Raw genomic sequence first — 25,932 nt, 5'->3', positions numbered from 1 at the left:
TAAATTTAACAATTTTGTGGCTAAGTATAACTAATAAATTAATTTATTTTGTATCGCACCGCCTTACGATGCGCTGGCCGTCTGCCTCTGGCCTTCCGGTGGACAATTGGCTTCCACCGGCTACCTGGCCGACTTAATGTCGCATAAATTTGCAATTTGCATTGTGTGATGGCTGCCGCTACATCTGCTGGAGTTTGCATCGCTTTGGATGGGCATAACTTTAGCTGCTGGAGCGGATGACTGGCAATGGACAACGCTAACCACACACCCAGGATGCATGGATAGCGGATCGCCGTATTTTCACGCCTGTTTATGCCCGAAGGCTGAGTGATATGCAGCCTGCGCTGCATCATTTTTGCACGTACGGGTGGCGCTGTGTCTGGCCACTCGGCGTCGAGTGGATGACGTTTCGCTGGCTTCCATTTGTGCTGAGCAGGCCGCTGACGCATTTTTTTTTAGTTGTTCGTCTGTAGTCCGACCGGGCGCCGTCCGCAAACACGTCCGCTCGCCTCGACCGCCACAGAGAGATTTTTATTGTTGCTCATTTCTACATATTGGTTTTGCAAACAGAAATTTTAGAACATTTTTTGGGACATGACAAGAGATACATTTAACATTTAATCTCGACTGACCTACATTTAAACATAAACATAACATAACAGACTCTGTTCGATTAGCATTTTGTCGTAGGTCAGTTAGCTGGGGGAAATTTCTGCACGATCAGCTGGCAATGCTGTCGTGTGAATGGCAAGAATACATAATATTCAATTGGGCCGCTGCTCCTGATTGTTTTTTCTGGCGCTCTTCCTCTTGTTCCATCTGAAGCTTCTTCTGGAACTTGAGTAGGTGTTGCATGGCCGGATTATGCACCCGACCAGTATTGACTCGCCCGCTGGTCACCTGACTATAAGTCATAGTCGAGTTGGCAATGTTGCTTTGCATCTTCTGGTTCTTCTGCTGCTGATGTTTGTCGGTCCTGCTTGGACACCACGTTTAGCGTTCCATGTTGACGCTTATTGACTGATGGCTGCTGTTGCTCGTGCTGGATGGGCATGACTCGTGCCCGGTTTGCTGATAGCTTAGCTCGCTCATCTTTAAAAGCTTTGCAGCCTTATAATTGGCTACATGCTGACCTTGACAATTGGCGCACTTTGGAGGCGCGCCTCTTGTCTTGGAGCATGTCGTGGTCGGGTGTCCTTGTCCGCATTTAAGGCATACAAATGGTCGTCGGCAATAGTTTTTACTATGCCCGTATGCCTGGCAACGGTGGCACTGGACAGGATCAGTGCGCTTCCGCTGTTTCTCCACTTTGATTTCCTGGCTGCCTAGTTGTTTCAACTCCAGTATCTTAGTGTTATTCTCGTTTTTCTCTAGCTCAATTTCGAACGTGTTGATCGGTTTGGCAGTAAAGCGTTGTTTTATCACGCCCACATACCTAACCTGATGCCCCAATCTTCGCAATTCCATGCGTACCCAGTCGCATGGAGTTGTGTGGTGTAAATGGCGAATAATTATTCTAAATCCGCGCTCATTGCGCATTTGATGGGTGTGCCGGTGAACATTGGAGGCATCAAGCAACGCAATTGTTGCATTGTATGCCTCAATGTCCACACATTGCACTCTCACACCACCTGTCTGCGTACTTTTAGTAGCAAACTTATTGGCACCCACATTATTTGTGATATCTTTGATAACTCGTTGGATATCATCAATATTGGGCAGGTATATAGTGGGCACCTTGACCCGTTGAGCTAGATTCAGCTGCATTGTCTGACCAGAGATTGCATTTGGATTGCAATCTGTTGCCTCATCTTCAACTTCCATGATGTCAGTGTCATCACTGTCCTCGTTGTTGTTGTCGTTAGCAGCGAATGTAGCATTGTTGGTATTGCCAACATTCGTGCCATTATTTGTCTCTGTGCTCTTTCTAGCTTTTGCTGCTGGTATATTATTGTCGCTTGGCTGATTGTCCGATACTTTAATGGCTGTATTTGTTTTAAAGAAATCAGAATACGAAGGAGTATCCCTGACACTGTCTGCGTTCGTAATATACTCAGCGTACGCTAATAATAGAGCACGCTTGTCACTCTTATTCGCTGGCATAGTTGGTGAAATTTTGCGCTTAATAGGTCGTTTAATGACCGTATTGACTTTGGGTGATCCACAGATTCTAGTACCCAACATATACTCATTTATTGGTAGTGATTGTTGCCCACTCGCCTCTAGTTCATTTTCTGAAACTTGCATAATTTCAGCTGGCATCATTCCCGCATAATTATTAGGAATTAATTGGCTAGCCGATGGAGCAGCATCGGTATTATTTTTATTATTATTTTTATTTTTATTAATTTTCTCCATTTCCTGGCTATTTGTGACACAGATAAATTCTGAGTCAGAATTGGTTGGGCTATCAGCAAGCATGTTGCTATGAACTTGCGCTCTAACAACATGTTGCTGTAGCCCCATATTATTGCTCTCAACATTTTGTTCGCAGCTCGAGACGAACATGTTGCCATGATCGCTCTCACTACGTTCATAGCTGCTGCTGCTGCTGCTGCTGAATTTGCTCAAGTTCGATGCCGCTCTGCTGCCGACACTCAAACGCTCGATTGGCGCTTCTGCCGACGCAAGCGCCGACAGCGACTGAGCCGTAGAGAGCATTGGCGCTCTCTTGTGCTTCGGCTTCGGCTTTCTCCGTTTCAGCTGGTGTTGATGTTGTTGCTGCTGCTTGGATAGCTGGTGCCGTTGCTGGTGTTGAGCTATAAGCTGCTGCTGCTGATGCTGCAGCTGTATTGGTGCGCCAATGGCGACATTTTCAGCAACAGGTGCCGGGGTATGGGGGGGGGCTATAGCTTTTGTAGCTTTGGATGCAGCAATGGCCGCCGGCTTGGACGCCGCCGTTTCGCGCATTTTTTCCTTATGTACTTGCCCTTTTTGCCTTATATACATAGCATTATGTATATATTTATGGGTTTTTGGCGTAGTTTTCCCTCGCTGTCGTCAGGTATCTCGTCCGTGTTGGCTTCTTTTGTTAATACAATTAACAATATGTTGCTGCTCTGCTGTATATAAGTCTATATACAGCACACAATTTATAATTTCTTATATATTTTATTTATTTATTTTATTTTATTGTTTAGCATTTAAAAATGCTGATTGGCCGTCTTTGATTTATTTAAATACTTTATTTTATTAATTTTTCACTTTTCCACCATTATAGTTTTAATTTCATTTTTTTGGCTTTATTTTAGCATTTAAAAATGCTGATTGGCAGTTTGTTTAATTAACTTTATTATTTTTTATTATTTGGCACAAGCATTTAATTTTATTTTATTTTATTTTATTTAATTTAATTTACTGGCAGAAATAAAGACACTTGTAAGATTTTTTTTTTTTTAGTTGTTCGTCTGTAGTCCGACCGGGCGCCGTCCGCAAACACGTCCGCTCGCCTCGACCGCCACAGAGAGATTTTTATTGTTGCTCATTTCTACATATTGGTTTTGCAAACAGAAATTTTAGAACATTTTTTGGGAGCACTTAAAAATATGCAACGTTCTCCAGTTTGCAAGGTGGAGAGGGACATGACAAGAGATACATTTAACATTTAATCTCGACTGACCTACATTTAAACATAAACATAACATAACAGACTCTGTTCGATTAGCATTTTGTCGTAGGTCAGTTAGCTGGGGGAAATTTCTGCACGATCAGCTGGCAATGCTGTCGTGTGAATGGCAAGAATACATAATATTCAATTGGGCACGCTAAAGACATGTAAGTGGAAAATTATTTTAAATTTAACAATTTTGTGGCTAAGTATAACTAATAAATTAATTATTTGTATCGCACCGCCTTACGATGCGCTGGCCGTCTGCCTCTGGCCTTCCGGTGGACAATTGGCTTCCACCGGCTACCTGGCCGACTTAATGTCGCATAAATTGCAATTTGCATTGTGTGATGGCTGCCGCTACATCTGCTGGAGTTTGCAATCGCTTTGGATGGGCATAACTTTAGCTGCTGGAGCGGATGACTGGCAATGGACAACGCTAACCACACACCCCAGGATGCATGGATAGCGGATCGCCGTATTTTCACGCCTGTTTATGCCCGAAGGCTGAGTGATATGCAGCCTGCGCTGCATCATTTTTGCACGTACGGGTGGCGCTGTGTCTGGCCACTCGGCGTCGAGTGGATGACGTTTCGCTGGCTTCCATTTGTGCTGAGCAGGCCGCTGACGCATTCGCTGGTCCAGTTGTGCAGGTAAGTTGGTGCGTGGAATTTTTTGTAATTTGCATTTTTTTAAGTTTTTGTATTGGCTTACAGGTACGGCGTATGCTGGGCTGGATAGATGGCCTCTGGGTAGCCATCCTTCGCCTGCATCTTCGTCGCCGCTCCAATTTGGGCAGTTTGCGCCATTTTCAGCTGGATTTGGTGGCATTTATTTGCCGTAGTGACCACCGTCGTGCGGTGCATGTTATGCAGCTGAATGTCCGGCCTGGGCATTCTGCTCAATTTGGACACACTGCACTCACACCACCTGTCTGCGTTACTTTTAGTAGCAAACTTATTGGCACCCACATTATTTGTGATATCTTTGATAACTCGTTGGATATCATCAATATTGGGCAGGTATATAGTGGGCACCTTGACCCGTTGAGCTAGATTCAGCTGCATTGTCTGACCAGAGATTGCATTTGGATTGCAATCTGTTGCCTCATCTTCAACTTCCATGATGTCAGTGTCATCACTGTCCTCGTTGTTGTTGTCGTTAGCAGCGAATGTAGCATTGTTGGTATTGCCAACATTCGTGCCATTATTTGTCTCTGTGCTCTTTCTAGCTTTTGCTGCTGGTATATTATTGTCGCTTGGCTGATTGTCCGATACTTTAATGGCTGTATTTGTTTTAAAGAAATCAGAATACGAAGGAGTATCCCTGACACTGTCTGCGTTCGTAATATACTCAGCGTACGCTAATAATAGAGCACGCTTGTCACTCTTATTCGCTGGCATAGTTGGTGAAATTTTGCGCTTAATAGGTCGTTTAATGACCGTATTGACTTTGGGTGATCCACAGATTCTAGTACCCAACATATACTCATTTATTGGTAGTGATTGTTGCCCACTCGCCTCTAGTTCATTTTCTGAAACTTGCATAATTTCAGCTGGCATCATTCCCGCATAATTATTAGGAATTAATTGGCTAGCCGATGGAGCAGCATCGGTATTATTTTTATTATTATTTTTATTTTTATTAATTTTCTCCATTTCCTGGCTATTTGTGACACAGATAATTTCTGAGTCAGAATTGGTTGGGCTATCAGCAAGCATGTTGCTATGAACTTGCGCTCTAACAACATGTTGCTGTAGCCCCATATTATTGCTCTCAACATTTTGTTCGCAGCTCGAGACGAACATGTTGCCATGATCGCTCTCACTACGTTCATAGCTGCTGCTGCTGCTGCTGCTGAATTTGCTCAAGTTCGATGCCGCTCTGCTGCCGACACTCAAACGCTCGATTGGCGCTTCTGCCGACGCAAGCGCCGACAGCGACTGAGCCGTAGAGAGCATTGGCGCTCTCTTGTGCTTCGGCTTCGGCTTTCTCCGTTTCAGCTGGTGTTGATGTTGTTGCTGCTGCTTGGATAGCTGGTGCCGTTGCTGGTGTTGAGCTATAAGCTGCTGCTGCTGATGCTGCAGCTGTATTGGTGCGCCAATGGCGACATTTTCAGCAACAGGTGCCGGGGTATGGGGGGGGGCTATAGCTTTTGTAGCTTTGGATGCAGCAATGGCCGCCGGCTTGGACGCCGCCGTTTCGCGCATTTTTTCCTTATGTACTTGCCCTTTTTGCCTTATATACATAGCATTATGTATATATTTATGGGTTTTTGGCGTAGTTTTCCCTCGCTGTCGTCAGGTATCTCGTCCGTGTTGGCTTCTTTTGTTAATACAATTAACAATATGTTGCTGCTCTGCTGTATATAAGTCTATATACAGCACACAATTTATAATTTCTTATATATTTTATTTATTTATTTTATTTTATTGTTTAGCATTTAAAAATGCTGATTGGCCGTCTTTGATTTATTTAAATACTTTATTTTATTAATTTTTCACTTTTTCCACCATTATAGTTTTAATTTCATTTTTTTGGCTTTATTTTAGCATTTAAAAATGCTGATTGGCAGTTTGTTTAATTAACTTTATTATTTTTTATTATTTGGCACAAGCATTTTATTTTATTTTATTTTATTTTATTTATATTTAATTTAATTTACTGGCAGAAATAAAGACACTTGTAAGATTTTTTTTTTTAGTTGTTCGTCTGTAGTCCGACCGGGCGCCGTCCGCAAACACGTCCGCTCGCCTCGACCGCCACAGAGAGATTTTTATTGTTGCTCATTTCTACATATTGGTTTTGCAAACAGAAATTTTAGAACATTTTTTGGGAGCACTTAAAAATATGCAACGTTCTCCAGTTTGCAAGGTGGAGAGGGACATGACAAGAGATACATTTAACATTTAATCTCGACTGACCTACATTTAAACATAAACATAACATAACAGACTCTGTTCGATTAGCATTTTGTCGTAGGTCAGTTAGCTGGGGGAAATTTCTGCACGATCAGCTGGCAATGCTGTCGTGTGAATGGCAAGAATACATAATATTCAATTGGGCACGCTAAAGACATGTAAGTGGAAAATTATTTTAAATTTAACAATTTTGTGGCTAAATATAACTAATAAATTAATTTATTTTGTATCGCACCGCCTTACGATGCGCTGGCCGTCTGCCTCTGGCCTTCCGGTGGACAATTGGCTTCCACCGGCTACCTGGCCGACTTAATGTCGCATAAAATTGCAATTTGCATTGTGTGATGGCTGCCGCTACATCTGCTGGAGTTTGCATCGCTTTGGATGGGCATAACTTTAGCTGCTGGAGCGGATGACTGGCAATGGACAACGCTAACCACACACCCAGGATGCATGGATAGCGGATCGCCGTATTTTCACGCCTGTTTATGCCCGAAGGCTGAGTGATATGCAGCCTGCGCTGCATCATTTTTGCACGTACGGGTGGCGCTGTGTCTGGCCACTCGGCGTCGAGTGGATGACGTTTCGCTGGCTTCCATTTGTGCTGAGCAGGCCGCTGACGCATTCGCTGGTCCAGTTGTGCAGGTAAGTTGGTGCGTGGAATTTTTTGTAATTTGCATTTTTTTAAGTTTTTGTATTGCTTACAGGTACGGCGTATGCTGGGCTGGATAGATGGCCTCTGGGTAGCCATCCTTCGCCTGCATCTTCGTCGCCGCTCCAATTTGGCAGTTTGCGCCATTTTCAGCTGGATTTGGTGGCATTTATTTGCCGTAGTGACCACCGTCGTGCGGTGCATGTTATGCAGCTGAATGTCCGGCTGGGCATTCTGCTCAATTTGGAGTCGCTGCGTCTGGCCAAGGGAGGCCGTTTTGACAACATTGTCCCATTGCTGGAGAAGCTGCTGCCCCTTAAGGACTGGATGCTCAATAAGAGGCTGCTTTTTCGTGCCAATGGAGTCCAGCGAGGACGCCGTCGGCTGATGCTGTTGTGCCTGCCTGTACTCAGGTACAGTTTGTGCAATTTGCAGCTCGTGTATGTGCTCGTAGGTGGGCGTGGCGGCTGTCGTCGGCTGCTGTTGCGCGTTCGGCTGCTCTCGCAGGACAGGCTGCAGATTTGGCAGGCGTTGCTGGTGACCATAGGGGGCATCGGAGGATCCTGTTAGCCATCGCTGCTGTGCTTGCTGCCCCAAAAGGACAGGCTGCGGATTTAGCGGGCGTTGCAGGTGCCCAGAGGAGGGCATGGTGGCTATCAACGGCTGTTGCTGCCTGCTCAGCTGTCCCCATGGCACAGACTGAGGATTTTGCAACTGCTGCTGGTGATCACAGGAGGCACTGGTGGCTTCAATTGACCAGCGCTGCTGTGCTTGCTGCCCCCATAGGAGAATCTGCGGATTTTGCGGATGCTGCTGGTGCCCAGAGGAGGGCATGTTGGCTCCATTTGACCAGCGCTGCAAGTTCTGCTGCCCCCATAGGAGAGGCTGCGTATTTTGCGGCTGCTGCTGGTGCCCAGAGGAGGGCATGGTGGCTCCATTTGGCCAGCGCTGCAAGTTCTGCTGCCCCCATAGGAGAGGCTGCGGATTTTGCGGATGCTGCTGGTGCCCAGAGGAGGGCATGGTGGCTCCATTTGACCAGCGCTGCAAGTTCTGCTGCCCCCATAGGAGAGGCTGCGTATTTTGCGGCTGCTGCTGGTGCCCAGAGGAGGGCATGGTGGCTCCATTTGACCAGCGCTGCAAGTTCTGCTGCCCCCATAGGAGAGGCTGCGTATTTTGCGGCTGCTGCTGGTGACCAAAGGAGGGCATGGCGGATGCTATCGGCTGCTGCTTCGCCGAATGGAGTTGTTGGTGATGTGGATGCCCTTCAGGCCGCTGAATAGGCCAATATTGGGTAAGTGGATTCTGAAATGTTTTCAAATTTGAATTAGAGTTTCTGTCCGTGGTCGAGTCCGAATTTGTCAGTTTGTATTGTTCTGTCCGACAGTGTTCGCTATCAGTTAGTGGTCGTTTAGCTTCGTCATTGTTGCCTAGTTGCATCATACCCTGCAACAGGTTCTCTAGCAATAGTATTTCATGCGGGTCCGTATTATCTACGTCCCGTACAAGTTTTTTCTCTAAGACGTTAAAGATATGTTCGACTAGTGGGTCAGCTGGCTGCATGTCAATTACTAGGTCATCAGTCAGTAGATTTTGTTGCAAATTGTGCATGAGTGTCTGTTGTGTAGTTGATAGTTGAACTTTGTTATCTTTCGGTGTCCATTCTAAGTTGGACACCTGAGTAGACTGCCTATTAGTTTTGGGCACGCTGTATTTATTTTTACTACGCGCTATAGGTGCGCGTAGCAGCGTGTGCCCTCTATATTGTTTGACATATGATTTGCCTTTTTGGCTACGGCTGAGTGGGGGAGTGGCATGTTGATTATGATTAAATAAATCATTTAAAAATTCGATTGCATCCTCAGAGTTGAAATCAAATTCGAACTCCAAGGCTGCTTGCATATCATTATATATATGATTGTTTATTTCGTCGATTGATTCTGTATATTCTAGATAGCGTTTTTTATTGTTCGCCTTATTGGTGGGCTGGCCGATAGCCAGTTGTTGATCGTTGGCATAATTGCCGATGTTTGCAAAATTAAACGCAGGTAGCCGATTACCTTGTTTTAAGGGATAGATTGCGGCTATGTCTGTTTCTAAATTAGTGACTGTTTGTATGTTCCGAGAGTTTTTCATGTACCCCCTCACTCGCTGGCCGTTTATCATTGTGTCTCTTTTTTTTTAATCATTTCGAGTATCATTGGCGTCTGAGGAGCTACTAGCAGTTAATCTAGCTAGCGTCCTAGTGGCTGTTCCGGGCAATTTAGTTGCAGGATATGCATTAGTATTATTTTTGGCCACTATTTTCAAAAGTAGTTCAACTACTTGATCCAATTTCATGGTCATTTGCATAATTGCAGCCATGTTGCTATTTAAAGCATCAATGGCTGCATTATCGACAGGCTCTTGGCTTTCTTTTTGTTGCCGTTGCTTGTTTTTCTGTTGCTTTTGCTGCTGCTGCTGTTGTTGATACCTGGCGCCTGTTGTGTTTGAAGCATTCGCTGCTCCTGATTGTTTTTTCTGGCGCTCTTCCTCTTGTTCCATCTGAAGCTTCTTCTGGAACTTGAGTAGGTGTTGCATGGCCGGATTATGCACCCGACCAGTATTGACTCGCCCGCTGGTCACCTGACTATAAGTCATAGTCGAGTTGGCAATGTTGCTTTGCATCTTCTGGTTCTTCTGCTGCTGATGTTGTTGTCGGTCCTGCTTGGACACCACGTTTAGCGTTCCATGTTGACGCTTATTGACTGATGGCTGCTGTTGCTCGTGCTGGATGGGCATGACTCGTGCCCGGTTTGCTGATAGCTTAGCTCGCTCATCTTTAAAAGCTTTGCAGCCTTTATAATTGGCTACATGCTGACCTTGACAATTGGCGCACTTTGGAGGCGCGCCTCTTGTCTTGGAGCATGTCGTGGTCGGGTGTCCTTGTCCGCATTTAAGGCATACAAATGGTCGTCGGCAATAGTTTTTACTATGCCCGTATGCCTGGCAACGGTGGCACTGGACAGGATCAGTGCGCTTCCGCTGTTTCTCCACTTTGATTTCCTGGCTGCCTAGTTGTTTCAACTCCAGTATCTTAGTGTTATTCTCGTTTTTCTCTAGCTCAATTTCGAACGTGTTGATCGGTTTGGCAGTAAAGCGTTGTTTTATCACGCCCACATACCTAACCTGATGCCCCAATCTTCGCAATTCCATGCGTACCCAGTCGCATGGAGTTGTGTGGTGTAAATGGCGAATAATTATTCTAAATCCGCGCTCATTGCGCATTTGATGGGTGTGCCGGTGAACATTGGAGGCATCAAGCAACGCAATTGTTGCATTGTATGCCTCAATGTCCACACATTGCACTCTCACACCACCTGTCTGCGTACTTTTAGTAGCAAACTTATTGGCACCCACATTATTTGTGATATCTTTGATAACTCGTTGGATATCATCAATATTGGGCAGGTATATAGTGGGCACCTTGACCCGTTGAGCTAGATTCAGCTGCATTGTCTGACCAGAGATTGCATTTGGATTGCAATCTGTTGCCTCATCTTCAACTTCCATGATGTCAGTGTCATCACTGTCCTCGTTGTTGTTGTCGTTAGCAGCGAATGTAGCATTGTTGGTATTGCCAACATTCGTGCCATTATTTGTCTCTGTGCTCTTTCTAGCTTTTGCTGCTGGTATATTATTGTCGCTTGGCTGATTGTCCGATACTTTAATGGCTGTATTTGTTTTAAAGAAATCAGAATACGAAGGAGTATCCCTGACACTGTCTGCGTTCGTAATATACTCAGCGTACGCTAATAATAGAGCACGCTTGTCACTCTTATTCGCTGGCATAGTTGGTGAAATTTTGCGCTTAATAGGTCGTTTAATGACCGTATTGACTTTGGGTGATCCACAGATTCTAGTACCCAACATATACTCATTTATTGGTAGTGATTGTTGCCCACTCGCCTCTAGTTCATTTTCTGAAACTTGCATAATTTCAGCTGGCATCATTCCCGCATAATTATTAGGAATTAATTGGCTAGCCGATGGAGCAGCATCGGTATTATTTTTATTATTATTTTTATTTTTATTAATTTTCTCCATTTCCTGGCTATTTGTGACACAGATAATTCTGAGTCAGAATTGGTTGGGCTATCAGCAAGCATGTTGCTATGAACTTGCGCTCTAACAACATGTTGCTGTAGCCCCATATTATTGCTCTCAACATTTTGTTCGCAGCTCGAGACGAACATGTTGCCATGATCGCTCTCACTACGTTCATAGCTGCTGCTGCTGCTGCTGCTGAATTTGCTCAAGTTCGATGCCGCTCTGCTGCCGACACTCAAACGCTCGATTGGCGCTTCTGCCGACGCAAGCGCCGACAGCGACTGAGCCGTAGAGAGCATTGGCGCTCTCTTGTGCTTCGGCTTCGGCTTTCTCCGTTTCAGCTGGTGTTGATGTTGTTGCTGCTGCTTGGATAGCTGGTGCCGTTGCTGGTGTTGAGCTATAAGCTGCTGCTGCTGATGCTGCAGCTGTATTGGTGCGCCAATGGCGACATTTTCAGCAACAGGTGCCGGGGTATGGGGGGGGGCTATAGCTTTTGTAGCTTTGGATGCAGCAATGGCCGCCGGCTTGGACGCCGCCGTTTCGCGCATTTTTTCCTTATGTACTTGCCCTTTTTGCCTTATATACATAGCATTATGTATATATTTATGGGTTTTTGGCGTAGTTTTCCCTCGCTGTCGTCAGGTATCTCGTCCGTGTTGGCTTCTTTTGTTAATACAATTAACAATATGTTGCTGCTCTGCTGTATATAAGTCTATATACAGCACACAATTTATAATTTCTTATATATTTTATTTATTTATTTTATTTTATTGTTTAGCATTTAAAAATGCTGATTGGCCGTCTTTGATTTATTTAAATACTTTATTTTATTAATTTTTCACTTTTTCCACCATTATAGTTTTAATTTCATTTTTTTGGCTTTATTTTAGCATTTAAAAGTGCTGATTGGCAGTTTGTTTAATTAACTTTATTATTTTTTATTATTTGGCACAAGCATTTTATTTTATTTTATTTTATTTAATTTACTGGCAGAAATAAAGACACTTGTAAGATTTTTTTTTTTTTTTAGTTGTTCGTCTGTAGTCCGACCGGGCGCCGTCCGCAAACACGTCCGCTCGCCTCGACCGCCACAGAGAGATTTTTATTGTTGCTCATTTCTACATATTGGTTTTGCAAACAGAAATTTTAGAACATTTTTTGGGAGCACTTAAAAATATGCAACGTTCTCCAGTTTGCAAGGTGGAGAGGGACATGACAAGAGATACATTTAACATTTAATCTCGACTGACCTACATTTAAACATAAACATAACATAACAGACTCTGTTCGATTAGCATTTTGTCGTAGGTCAGTTAGCTGGGGGAAATTTCTGCACGATCAGCTGGCAATGCTGTCGTGTGAATGGCAAGAATACATAATATTCAATTGGGCACGCTAAAGACATGTAAGTGGAAAATTATTTTAAATTTAACAATTTTGTGGCTAAGTATAACTAATAAATTAATTTATTTTGTATCGCACCGCCTTACGATGCGCTGGCCGTCTGCCTCTGGCCTTCCGGTGGACAATTGGCTTCCACCGGCTACCTGGCCGACTTAATGTCGCATAAAATTGCAATTTGCATTGTGTGATGGCTGCCGCTACATCTGCTGGAGTTTGCATCGCTTTGGATGGGCATAACTTTAGCTGCTGGAGCGGATGACTGGCAATGGACAACGCTAACCACACACCCAGGATGCATGGATAGCGGATCGCCGTATTTTCACGCCTGTTTATGCCCGAAGGCTGAGTGATATGCAGCCTGCGCTGCATCATTTTTGCACGTACGGGTGGCGCTGTGTCTGGCCACTCGGCGTCGAGTGGATGACGTTTCGCTGGCTTCCATTTGTGCTGAGCAGGCCGCTGACGCATTCGCTGGTCCAGTTGTGCAGGTAAGTTGGTGCGTGGAATTTTTTGTAATTTGCATTTTTTTAAGTTTTTGTATTGCTTACAGGTACGGCGTATGCTGGGCTGGATAGATGGCCTCTGGGTAGCCATCCTTCGCCTGCATCTTCGTCGCCGCTCCAATTTGGCAGTTTGCGCCATTTTCAGCTGGATTTGGTGGCATTTATTTGCCGTAGTGACCACCGTCGTGCGGTGCATGTTATGCAGCTGAATGTCCGGCTGGGCATTCTGCTCAATTTGGAGTCGCTGCGTCTGGCCAAGGGAGGCCGTTTTGACAACATTGTCCCATTGCTGGAGAAGCTGCTGCCCCTTAAGGACTGGATGCTCAATAAGAGGCTGCTTTTTCGTGCCAATGGAGTCCAGCGAGGACGCCGTCGGCTGATGCTGTTGTGCCTGCCTGTACTCAGGTACAGTTTGTGCAATTTGCAGCTCGTGTATGTGCTCGTAGGTGGGCGTGGCGGCTGTCGTCGGCTGCTGTTGCGCGTTCGGCTGCTCTCGCAGGACAGGCTGCAGATTTGGCAGGCGTTGCTGGTGACCATAGGGGGCATCGGAGGATCCTGTTAGCCATCGCTGCTGTGCTTGCTGCCCCAAAAGGACAGGCTGCGGATTTAGCGGGCGTTGCAGGTGCCCAGAGGAGGGCATGGTGGCTATCAACGGCTGTTGCTGCCTGCTCAGCTGTCCCCATGGCACAGACTGAGGATTTTGCAACTGCTGCTGGTGATCACAGGAGGCACTGGTGGCTTCAATTGACCAGCGCTGCTGTGCTTGCTGCCCCCATAGGAGAATCTGCGGATTTTGCGGATGCTGCTGGTGCCCAGAGGAGGGCATGTTGGCTCCATTTGACCAGCGCTGCAAGTTCTGCTGCCCCCATAGGAGAGGCTGCGTATTTTGCGGCTGCTGCTGGTGCCCAGAGGAGGGCATGGTGGCTCCATTTGGCCAGCGCTGCAAGTTCTGCTGCCCCCATAGGAGAGGCTGCGGATTTTGCGGATGCTGCTGGTGCCCAGAGGAGGGCATGGTGGCTCCATTTGACCAGCGCTGCAAGTTCTGCTGCCCCCATAGGAGAGGCTGCGTATTTTGCGGCTGCTGCTGGTGCCCAGAGGAGGGCATGGTGGCTCCATTTGACCAGCGCTGCAAGTTCTGCTGCCCCCATAGGAGAGGCTGCGTATTTTGCGGCTGCTGCTGGTGACCAAAGGAGGGCATGGCGGATGCTATCGGCTGCTGCTTCGCCGAATGGAGTTGTTGGTGATGTGGATGCCCTTCAGGCCGCTGAATAGGCCAATATTGGGTAAGTGGATTCTGAAATGTTTTCAAATTTGAATTAGAGTTTCTGTCCGTGGTCGAGTCCGAATTTGTCAGTTTGTATTGTTCTGTCCGACAGTGTTCGCTATCAGTTAGTGGTCGTTTAGCTTCGTCATTGTTGCCTAGTTGCATCATACCCTGCAACAGGTTCTCTAGCAATAGTATTTCATGCGGGTCCGTATTATCTACGTCCCGTACAAGTTTTTTCTCTAAGACGTTAAAGATATGTTCGACTAGTGGGTCAGCTGGCTGCATGTCAATTACTAGGTCATCAGTCAGTAGATTTTGTTGCAAATTGTGCATGAGTGTCTGTTGTGTAGTTGATAGTTGAACTTTGTTATCTTTCGGTGTCCATTCTAAGTTGGACACCTGAGTAGACTGCCTATTAGTTTTGGGCACGCTGTATTTATTTTTACTACGCGCTATAGGTGCGCGTAGCAGCGTGTGCCCTCTATATTGTTTGACATATGATTTGCCTTTTTGGCTACGGCTGAGTGGGGGAGTGGCATGTTGATTATGATTAAATAAATCATTTAAAAATTCGATTGCATCCTCAGAGTTGAAATCAAATTCGAACTCCAAGGCTGCTTGCATATCATTATATATATGATTGTTTATTTCGTCGATTGATTCTGTATATTCTAGATAGCGTTTTTTATTGTTCGCCTTATTGGTGGGCTGGCCGATAGCCAGTTGTTGATCGTTGGCATAATTGCCGATGTTTGCAAAATTAAACGCAGGTAGCCGATTACCTTGTTTTAAGGGATAGATTGCGGCTATGTCTGTTTCTAAATTAGTGACTGTTTGTATGTTCCGAGAGTTTTTCATGTACCCCCTCACTCGCTGGCCGTTTATCATTGTGTCTCTTTTTTTTTTAATCATTTCGAGTATCATTGGCGTCTGAGGAGCTACTAGCAGTTAATCTAGCTAGCGTCCTAGTGGCTGTTCCGGGCAATTTAGTTGCAGGATATGCATTAGTATTATTTTTGGCCACTATTTTCAAAAGTAGTTCAACTACTTGATCCAATTTCATGGTCATTTGCATAATTGCAGCCATGTTGCTATTTAAAGCATCAATGGCTGCATTATCGACAGGCTCTTGGCTTTCTTTTTGTTGCCGTTGCTTGTTTTTCTGTTGCTTTTGCTGCTGCTGCTGTTGTTGATACCTGGCGCCTGTTGTGTTTGAAGCATTCGCTGCTCCTGATTGTTTTTTCTGGCGCTCTTCCTCTTGTTCCATCTGAAGCTTCTTCTGGAACTTGAGTAGGTGTTGCATGGCCGGATTATGCACCCGACCAGTATTGACTCGCCCGCTGGTCACCTGACTATAAGTCATAGTCGAGTTGGCAATGTTGCTTTGCATCTTCTGGTTCTTCTGCTGCTGATGTTGTTGTCGGTCCTGCTTGGACACCACGTTTAGCGTTCCATGTTGACGCTTATTGACTGATGGCTGCTGTTGCTCGTGCTGGATGGGCATGACTCGTGCCCGGTTTGCTGATAGCTTAGCTCGCTCATCTTTAAAAGCTTTGCAGCCTTTATAATTGGCTACATGCTGACCTTGACAATTGGCGCACTTTGGAGGCGCGCCTCTTGTCTTGGAGCATGTCGTGGTCGGGTGTCCTTGTCCGCATTTAAGGCATACAAATGGTCGTCGGCAATAGTTTTTACTATGCCCGTATGCCTGGCAACGGTGGCACTGGACAGGATCAGTGCGCTTCCGCTGTTTCTCCACTTTGATTTCCTGGCTGCCTAGTTGTTTCAACTCCAGTATCTTAGTGTTATTCTCGTTTTTCTCTAGCTCAATTTCGAACGTGTTGATCGGTTTGGCAGTAAAGCGTTGTTTTATCACGCCCACATACCTAACCTGATGCCCCAATCTTCGCAATTCCATGCGTACCCAGTCGCATGGAGTTGTGTGGTGTAAATGGCGAATAATTATTCTAAATCCGCGCTCATTGCGCATTTGATGGGTGTGCCGGTGAACATTGGAGGCATCAAGCAACGCAATTGTTGCATTGTATGCCTCAATGTCCACACATTGCACTCTCACACCACCTGTCTGCGTACTTTTAGTAGCAAACTTATTGGCACCCACATTATTTGTGATATCTTTGATAACTCGTTGGATATCATCAATATTGGGCAGGTATATAGTGGGCACCTTGACCCGTTGAGCTAGATTCAGCTGCATTGTCTGACCAGAGATTGCATTTGGATTGCAATCTGTTGCCTCATCTTCAACTTCCATGATGTCAGTGTCATCACTGTCCTCGTTGTTGTTGTCGTTAGCAGCGAATGTAGCATTGTTGGTATTGCCAACATTCGTGCCATTATTTGTCTCTGTGCTCTTTCTAGCTTTTGCTGCTGGTATATTATTGTCGCTTGGCTGATTGTCCGATACTTTAATGGCTGTATTTGTTTTAAAGAAATCAGAATACGAAGGAGTATCCCTGACACTGTCTGCGTTCGTAATATACTCAGCGTACGCTAATAATAGAGCACGCTTGTCACTCTTATTCGCTGGCATAGTTGGTGAAATTTTGCGCTTAATAGGTCGTTTAATGACCGTATTGACTTTGGGTGATCCACAGATTCTAGTACCCAACATATACTCATTTATTGGTAGTGATTGTTGCCCACTCGCCTCTAGTTCATTTTCTGAAACTTGCATAATTTCAGCTGGCATCATTCCCGCATAATTATTAGGAATTAATTGGCTAGCCGATGGAGCAGCATCGGTATTATTTTTATTATTATTTTTATTTTTATTAATTTTCTCCATTTCCTGGCTATTTGTGACACAGATAAATTCTGAGTCAGAATTGGTTGGGCTATCAGCAAGCATGTTGCTATGAACTTGCGCTCTAACAACATGTTGCTGTAGCCCCATATTATTGCTCTCAACATTTTGTTCGCAGCTCGAGACGAACATGTTGCCATGATCGCTCTCACTACGTTCATAGCTGCTGCTGCTGCTGCTGCTGAATTTGCTCAAGTTCGATGCCGCTCTGCTGCCGACACTCAAACGCTCGATTGGCGCTTCTGCCGACGCAAGCGCCGACAGCGACTGAGCCGTAGAGAGCATTGGCGCTCTCTTGTGCTTCGGCTTCGGCTTTCTCCGTTTCAGCTGGTGTTGATGTTGTTGCTGCTGCTTGGATAGCTGGTGCCGTTGCTGGTGTTGAGCTATAAGCTGCTGCTGCTGATGCTGCAGCTGTATTGGTGCGCCAATGGCGACATTTTCAGCAACAGGTGCCGGGGTATGGGGGGGGGCTATAGCTTTTGTAGCTTTGGATGCAGCAATGGCCGCCGGCTTGGACGCCGCCGTTTCGCGCATTTTTTCCTTATGTACTTGCCCTTTTTGCCTTATATACATAGCATTATGTATATATTTATGGGTTTTTGGCGTAGTTTTCCCTCGCTGTCGTCAGGTATCTCGTCCGTGTTGGCTTCTTTTGTTAATACAATTAACAATATGTTGCTGCTCTGCTGTATATAAGTCTATATACAGCACACAATTTATAATTTCTTATATATTTTATTTATTTATTTTATTTTATTGTTTTTTTGTTTAGCATTTAAAAATGCTGATTGGCCGTCTTTGATTTATTTAAATACTTTATTTTATTAATTTTTCACTTTTTCCACCATTATAGTTTTAATTTCATTTTTTTGGCTTTATTTTAGCATTTAAAAGTGCTGATTGGCAGTTTGTTTAATTAACTTTATTATTTTTTATTATTTGGCACAAGCATTTTATTTTATTTTATTTTATTTAATTTACTGGCAGAAATAAAGACACTTGTAAGATTTTTTTTTTTTTTTTAGTTGTTCGTCTGTAGTCCGACCGGGCGCCGTCCGCAAACACGTCCGCTCGCCTCGACCGCCACAGAGAGATTTTTATTGTTGCTCATTTCTACATATTGGTTTTGCAAACAGAAATTTTAGAACATTTTTTGGGAGCACTTAAAAATATGCAACGTTCTCCAGTTTGCAAGGTGGAGAGGGACATGACAAGAGATACATTTAACATTTAATCTCGACTGACCTACATTTAAACATAAACATAACATAACAGACTCTGTTCGATTAGCATTTTGTCGTAGGTCAGTTAGCTGGGGGAAATTTCTGCACGATCAGCTGGCAATGCTGTCGTGTGAATGGCAAGAATACATAATATTCAATTGGGCACGCTAAAGACATGTAAGTGGAAAATTATTTTAAATTTAACAATTTTGTGGCTAAGTATAACTAATAAATTAATTTATTTTGTATCGCACCGCCTTACGATGCGCTGGCCGTCTGCCTCTGGCCTTCCGGTGGACAATTGGCTTCCACCGGCTACCTGGCCGACTTAATGTCGCATAAATTTGCAATTTGCATTGTGTGATGGCTGCCGCTACATCTGCTGGAGTTTGCATCGCTTTGGATGGGCATAACTTTAGCTGCTGGAGCGGATGACTGGCAATGGACAACGCTAACCACACACCCAGGATGCATGGATAGCGGATCGCCGTATTTTCACGCCTGTTTATGCCCGAAGGCTGAGTGATATGCAGCCTGCGCTGCATCATTTTTGCACGTACGGGTGGCGCTGTGTCTGGCCACTCGGCGTCGAGTGGATGACGTTTCGCTGGCTTCCATTTGTGCTGAGCAGGCCGCTGACGCATTCGCTGGTCCAGTTGTGCAGGTAAGTTGGTGCGTGGAATTTTTTGTAATTTGCATTTTTTTAAGTTTTTGTATTGCTTACAGGTACGGCGTATGCTGGGCTGGATAGATGGCCTCTGGGTAGCCATCCTTCGCCTGCATCTTCGTCGCCGCTCCAATTTGGCAGTTTGCGCCATTTTCAGCTGGATTTGGTGGCATTTATTTGCCGTAGTGACCACCGTCGTGCGGTGCATGTTATGCAGCTGAATGTCCGGCTGGGCATTCTGCTCAATTTGGAGTCGCTGCGTCTGGCCAAGGGAGGCCGTTTTGACAACATTGTCCCATTGCTGGAGAAGCTGCTGCCCCTTAAGGACTGGATGCTCAATAAGAGGCTGCTTTTTCGTGCCAATGGAGTCCAGCGAGGACGCCGTCGGCTGATGCTGTTGTGCCTGCCTGTACTCAGGTACAGTTTGTGCAATTTGCAGCTCGTGTATGTGCTCGTAGGTGGGCGTGGCGGCTGTCGTCGGCTGCTGTTGCGCGTTCGGCTGCTCTCGCAGGACAGGCTGCAGATTTGGCAGGCGTTGCTGGTGACCATAGGGGGCATCGGAGGATCCTGTTAGCCATCGCTGCTGTGCTTGCTGCCCCAAAAGGACAGGCTGCGGATTTAGCGGGCGTTGCAGGTGCCCAGAGGAGGGCATGGTGGCTATCAACGGCTGTTGCTGCCTGCTCAGCTGTCCCCATGGCACAGACTGAGGATTTTGCAACTGCTGCTGGTGATCACAGGAGGCACTGGTGGCTTCAATTGACCAGCGCTGCTGTGCTTGCTGCCCCCATAGGAGAATCTGCGGATTTTGCGGATGCTGCTGGTGCCCAGAGGAGGGCATGTTGGCTCCATTTGACCAGCGCTGCAAGTTCTGCTGCCCCCATAGGAGAGGCTGCGTATTTTGCGGCTGCTGCTGGTGCCCAGAGGAGGGCATGGTGGCTCCATTTGGCCAGCGCTGCAAGTTCTGCTGCCCCCATAGGAGAGGCTGCGTATTTTGCGGCTGCTGCTGGTGCCCAGAGGAGGGCATGGTGGCTCCATTTGGCCAGCGCTGCAAGTTCTGCTGCCCCCATAGGAGAGGCTGCGGATTTTGCGGATGCTGCTGGTGCCCAGAGGAGGGCATGGTGGCTCCATTTGACCAGCGCTGCAAGTTCTGCTGCCCCCATAGGAGAGGCTGCGTATTTTGCGGGTGCTGCTGGTGCCCAGAGGAGGGCATGGTGGCTCCATTTGACCAGCGCTGCAAGTTCTGCTGCCCCCATAGGAGAGGCTGCGTATTTTGCGGCTGCTGCTGGTGACCAAAGGAGGGCATGGCGGATGCTATCGGCTGCTGCTTCGCCGAATGGAGTTGTTGGTGATGTGGATGCCCTTCAGGCCGCTGAATAGGCCAATATTGGGTAAGTGGATTCTGAAATGTTTTCAAATTTGAATTAGAGTTTCTGTCCGTGGTCGAGTCCGAATTTGTCAGTTTGTATTGTTCTGTCCGACAGTGTTCGCTATCAGTTAGTGGTCGTTTAGCTTCGTCATTGTTGCCTAGTTGCATCATACCCTGCAACAGGTTCTCTAGCAATAGTATTTCATGCGGGTCCGTATTATCTACGTCCCGTACAAGTTTTTTCTCTAAGACGTTAAAGATATGTTCGACTAGTGGGTCAGCTGGCTGCATGTCAATTACTAGGTCATCAGTCAGTAGATTTTGTTGCAAATTGTGCATGAGTGTCTGTTGTGTAGTTGATAGTTGAACTTTGTTATCTTTCGGTGTCCATTCTAAGTTGGACACCTGAGTAGACTGCCTATTAGTTTTGGGCACGCTGTATTTATTTTTACTACGCGCTATAGGTGCGCGTAGCAGCGTGTGCCCTCTATATTGTTTGACATATGATTTGCCTTTTTGGCTACGGCTGAGTGGGGGAGTGGCATGTTGATTATGATTAAATAAATCATTTAAAAATTCGATTGCATCCTCAGAGTTGAAATCAAATTCGAACTCCAAGGCTGCTTGCATATCATTATATATATGATTGTTTATTTCGTCGATTGATTCTGTATATTCTAGATAGCGTTTTTTATTGTTCGCCTTATTGGTGGGCTGGCCGATAGCCAGTTGTTGATCGTTGGCATAATTGCCGATGTTTGCAAAATTAAACGCAGGTAGCCGATTACCTTGTTTTAAGGGATAGATTGCGGCTATGTCTGTTTCTAAATTAGTGACTGTTTGTATGTTCCGAGAGTTTTTCATGTACCCCCTCACTCGCTGGCCGTTTATCATTGTGTCTCTTTTTTTTTTAATCATTTCGAGTATCATTGGCGTCTGAGGAGCTACTAGCAGTTAATCTAGCTAGCGTCCTAGTGGCTGTTCCGGGCAATTTAGTTGCAGGATATGCATTAGTATTATTTTTGGCCACTATTTTCAAAAGTAGTTCAACTACTTGATCCAATTTCATGGTCATTTGCATAATTGCAGCCATGTTGCTATTTAAAGCATCAATGGCTGCATTATCGACAGGCTCTTGGCTTTCTTTTTGTTGCCGTTGCTTGTTTTTCTGTTGCTTTTGCTGCTGCTGCTGTTGTTGATACCTGGCGCCTGTTGTGTTTGAAGCATTCGCTGCTCCTGATTGTTTTTTCTGGCGCTCTTCCTCTTGTTCCATCTGAAGCTTCTTCTGGAACTTGAGTAGGTGTTGCATGGCCGGATTATGCACCCGACCAGTATTGACTCGCCCGCTGGTCACCTGACTATAAGTCATAGTCGAGTTGGCAATGTTGCTTTGCATCTTCTGGTTCTTCTGCTGCTGATGTTGTTGTCGGTCCTGCTTGGACACCACGTTTAGCGTTCCATGTTGACGCTTATTGACTGATGGCTGCTGTTGCTCGTGCTGGATGGGCATGACTCGTGCCCGGTTTGCTGATAGCTTAGCTCGCTCATCTTTAAAAGCTTTGCAGCCTTTATAATTGGCTACATGCTGACCTTGACAATTGGCGCACTTTGGAGGCGCGCCTCTTGTCTTGGAGCATGTCGTGGTCGGGTGTCCTTGTCCGCATTTAAGGCATACAAATGGTCGTCGGCAATAGTTTTTACTATGCCCGTATGCCTGGCAACGGTGGCACTGGACAGGATCAGTGCGCTTCCGCTGTTTCTCCACTTTGATTTCCTGGCTGCCTAGTTGTTTCAACTCCAGTATCTTAGTGTTATTCTCGTTTTTCTCTAGCTCAATTTCGAACGTGTTGATCGGTTTGGCAGTAAAGCGTTGTTTTATCACGCCCACATACCTAACCTGATGCCCCAATCTTCGCAATTCCATGCGTACCCAGTCGCATGGAGTTGTGTGGTGTAAATGGCGAATAATTATTCTAAATCCGCGCTCATTGCGCATTTGATGGGTGTGCCGGTGAACATTGGAGGCATCAAGCAACGCAATTGTTGCATTGTATGCCTCAATGTCCACACATTGCACTCTCACACCACCTGTCTGCGTACTTTTAGTAGCAAACTTATTGGCACCCACATTATTTGTGATATCTTTGATAACTCGTTGGATATCATCAATATTGGGCAGGTATATAGTGGGCACCTTGACCCGTTGAGCTAGATTCAGCTGCATTGTCTGACCAGAGATTGCATTTGGATTGCAATCTGTTGCCTCATCTTCAACTTCCATGATGTCAGTGTCATCACTGTCCTCGTTGTTGTTGTCGTTAGCAGCGAATGTAGCATTGTTGGTATTGCCAACATTCGTGCCATTATTTGTCTCTGTGCTCTTTCTAGCTTTTGCTGCTGGTATATTATTGTCGCTTGGCTGATTGTCCGATACTTTAATGGCTGTATTTGTTTTAAAGAAATCAGAATACGAAGGAGTATCCCTGACACTGTCTGCGTTCGTAATATACTCAGCGTACGCTAATAATAGAGCACGCTTGTCACTCTTATTCGCTGGCATAGTTGGTGAAATTTTGCGCTTAATAGGTCGTTTAATGACCGTATTGACTTTGGGTGATCCACAGATTCTAGTACCCAACATATACTCATTTATTGGTAGTGATTGTTGCCCACTCGCCTCTAGTTCATTTTCTGAAACTTGCATAATTTCAGCTGGCATCATTCCCGCATAATTATTAGGAATTAATTGGCTAGCCGATGGAGCAGCATCGGTATTATTTTTATTATTATTTTTATTTTTATTAATTTTCTCCATTTCCTGGCTATTTGTGACACAGATAAATTCTGAGTCAGAATTGGTTGGGCTATCAGCAAGCATGTTGCTATGAACTTGCGCTCTAACAACATGTTGCTGTAGCCCCATATTATTGCTCTCAACATTTTGTTCGCAGCTCGAGACGAACATGTTGCCATGATCGCTCTCACTACGTTCATAGCTGCTGCTGCTGCTGCTGCTGCTGAATTTGCTCAAGTTCGATGCCGCTCTGCTGCCGACACTCAAACGCTCGATTGGCGCTTCTGCCGACGCAAGCGCCGACAGCGACTGAGCCGTAGAGAGCATTGGCGCTCTCTTGTGCTTCGGCTTCGGCTTTCTCCGTTTCAGCTGGTGTTGATGTTGTTGCTGCTGCTTGGATAGCTGGTGCCGTTGCTGGTGTTGAGCTATAAGCTGCTGCTGCTGATGCTGCAGCTGTATTGGTGCGCCAATGGCGACATTTTCAGCAACAGGTGCCGGGGTATGGGGGGGGGCTATAGCTTTTGTAGCTTTGGATGCAGCAATGGCCGCCGGCTTGGACGCCGCCGTTTCGCGCATTTTTTCCTTATGTACTTGCCCTTTTTGCCTTATATACATAGCATTATGTATATATTTATGGGTTTTTGGCGTAGTTTTCCCTCGCTGTCGTCAGGTATCTCGTCCGTGTTGGCTTCTTTTGTTAATACAATTAACAATATGTTGCTGCTCTGCTGTATATAAGTCTATATACAGCACACAATTTATAATTTCTTATATATTTTATTTATTTATTTTATTTTATTGTTTTTTTTGTTTAGCATTTAAAAATGCTGATTGGCCGTCTTTGATTTATTTAAATACTTTATTTTATTAATTTTTCACTTTTTCCACCATTATAGTTTTAATTTCATTTTTTTGGCTTTATTTTAGCATTTAAAAGTGCTGATTGGCAGTTTGTTTAATTAACTTTATTATTTTTTATTATTTGGCACAAGCATTTTATTTTATTTTATTTTATTTAATTTACTGGCAGAAATAAAGACACTTGTAAGATTTTTTTTTTTTTTTTAGTTGTTCGTCTGTAGTCCGACCGGGCGCCGTCCGCAAACACGTCCGCTCGCCTCGACCGCCACAGAGAGATTTTTATTGTTGCTCATTTCTACATATTGGTTTTGCAAACAGAAATTTTAGAACATTTTTTGGGAGCACTTAAAAATATGCAACGTTCTCCAGTTTGCAAGGTGGAGAGGGACATGACAAGAGATACATTTAACATTTAATCTCGACTGACCTACATTTAAACATAAACATAACATAACAGACTCTGTTCGATTAGCATTTTGTCGTAGGTCAGTTAGCTGGGGGAAATTTCTGCACGATCAGCTGGCAATGCTGTCGTGTGAATGGCAAGAATACATAATATTCAATTGGGCACGCTAAAGACATGTAAGTGGAAAATTATTTTAAATTTAACAATTTTGTGGCTAAGTATAACTAATAAATTAATTTATTTTGTATCGCACCGCCTTACGATGCGCTGGCCGTCTGCCTCTGGCCTTCCGGTGGACAATTGGCTTCCACCGGCTACCTGGCCGACTTAATGTCGCATAAATTTGCAATTTGCATTGTGTGATGGCTGCCGCTACATCTGCTGGAGTTTGCATCGCTTTGGATGGGCATAACTTTAGCTGCTGGAGCGGATGACTGGCAATGGACAACGCTAACCACACACCCAGGATGCATGGATAGCGGATCGCCGTATTTTCACGCCTGTTTATGCCCGAAGGCTGAGTGATATGCAGCCTGCGCTGCATCATTTTTGCACGTACGGGTGGCGCTGTGTCTGGCCACTCGGCGTCGAGTGGATGACGTTTCGCTGGCTTCCATTTGTGCTGAGCAGGCCGCTGACGCATTCGCTGGTCCAGTTGTGCAGGTAAGTTGGTGCGTGGAATTTTTTGTAATTTGCATTTTTTTAAGTTTTTGTATTGCTTACAGGTACGGCGTATGCTGGGCTGGATAGATGGCCTCTGGGTAGCCATCCTTCGCCTGCATCTTCGTCGCCGCTCCAATTTGGCAGTTTGCGCCATTTTCAGCTGGATTTGGTGGCATTTATTTGCCGTAGTGACCACCGTCGTGCGGTGCATGTTATGCAGCTGAATGTCCGGCTGGGCATTCTGCTCAATTTGGAGTCGCTGCGTCTGGCCAAGGGAGGCCGTTTTGACAACATTGTCCCATTGCTGGAGAAGCTGCTGCCCCTTAAGGACTGGATGCTCAATAAGAGGCTGCTTTTTCGTGCCAATGGAGTCCAGCGAGGACGCCGTCGGCTGATGCTGTTGTGCCTGCCTGTACTCAGGTACAGTTTGTGCAATTTGCAGCTCGTGTATGTGCTCGTAGGTGGGCGTGGCGGCTGTCGTCGGCTGCTGTTGCGCGTTCGGCTGCTCTCGCAGGACAGGCTGCAGATTTGGCAGGCGTTGCTGGTGACCATAGGGGGCATCGGAGGATCCTGTTAGCCATCGCTGCTGTGCTTGCTGCCCCAAAAGGACAGGCTGCGGATTTAGCGGGCGTTGCAGGTGCCCAGAGGAGGGCATGGTGGCTATCAACGGCTGTTGCTGCCTGCT

At 45.5% G+C, this 25,932-nt stretch overlaps 2 protein-coding genes across 2 annotated transcripts; both read left to right on the top strand.

Annotated features, from left to right (window-relative positions):
* The first annotated feature begins 6,738 nt into the window (after nt 1-6,738).
* LOC115768411 lies at nt 6,739-7,939 on the top strand. Its single transcript, XM_030712980.1, has 2 exons — nt 6,739-7,173; nt 7,236-7,939. Exon 2 carries the CDS (start codon nt 7,388-7,390, stop codon nt 7,748-7,750), a length of 363 nt encoding a protein of 120 aa, XP_030568840.1. The 5' UTR covers nt 6,739-7,173; nt 7,236-7,387; the 3' UTR covers nt 7,751-7,939.
* A 4,817-nt stretch (nt 7,940-12,756) lies between these two features.
* On the top strand, nt 12,757-13,924 carry LOC115768412. Its single transcript, XM_030712982.1, has 2 exons — nt 12,757-13,158; nt 13,221-13,924. The coding sequence occupies exon 2, from the start codon at nt 13,373-13,375 to the stop codon at nt 13,733-13,735; it is 363 nt and encodes a 120-aa protein (XP_030568842.1). The 5' UTR covers nt 12,757-13,158; nt 13,221-13,372; the 3' UTR covers nt 13,736-13,924.
* The last annotated feature ends 12,008 nt before the right edge of the window (nt 13,925-25,932 follow it).

The sequence above is a fragment of the Drosophila novamexicana genome, unplaced genomic scaffold, assembly GCF_003285875.2.
Source record: "Drosophila novamexicana strain 15010-1031.04,08,12 unplaced genomic scaffold, DnovRS2.1 tig00001768-arrow-arrow-pilon, whole genome shotgun sequence".
NCBI lineage: Eukaryota > Metazoa > Arthropoda > Insecta > Diptera > Drosophilidae > Drosophila > Drosophila novamexicana.
This window is presented reverse-complemented; position numbering and strand designations above follow the sequence as displayed.

Bases quoted from the DNA above. Each gene is read 5' to 3' on its own strand.
- LOC115768411 (XM_030712980.1), top strand. From the start codon at position 7,388: ATGCAGCTGAATGTCCGGCTGGGCATTCTGCTCAATTTGGAGTCGCTG.
- LOC115768412 (XM_030712982.1), top strand. From the start codon at position 13,373: ATGCAGCTGAATGTCCGGCTGGGCATTCTGCTCAATTTGGAGTCGCTG.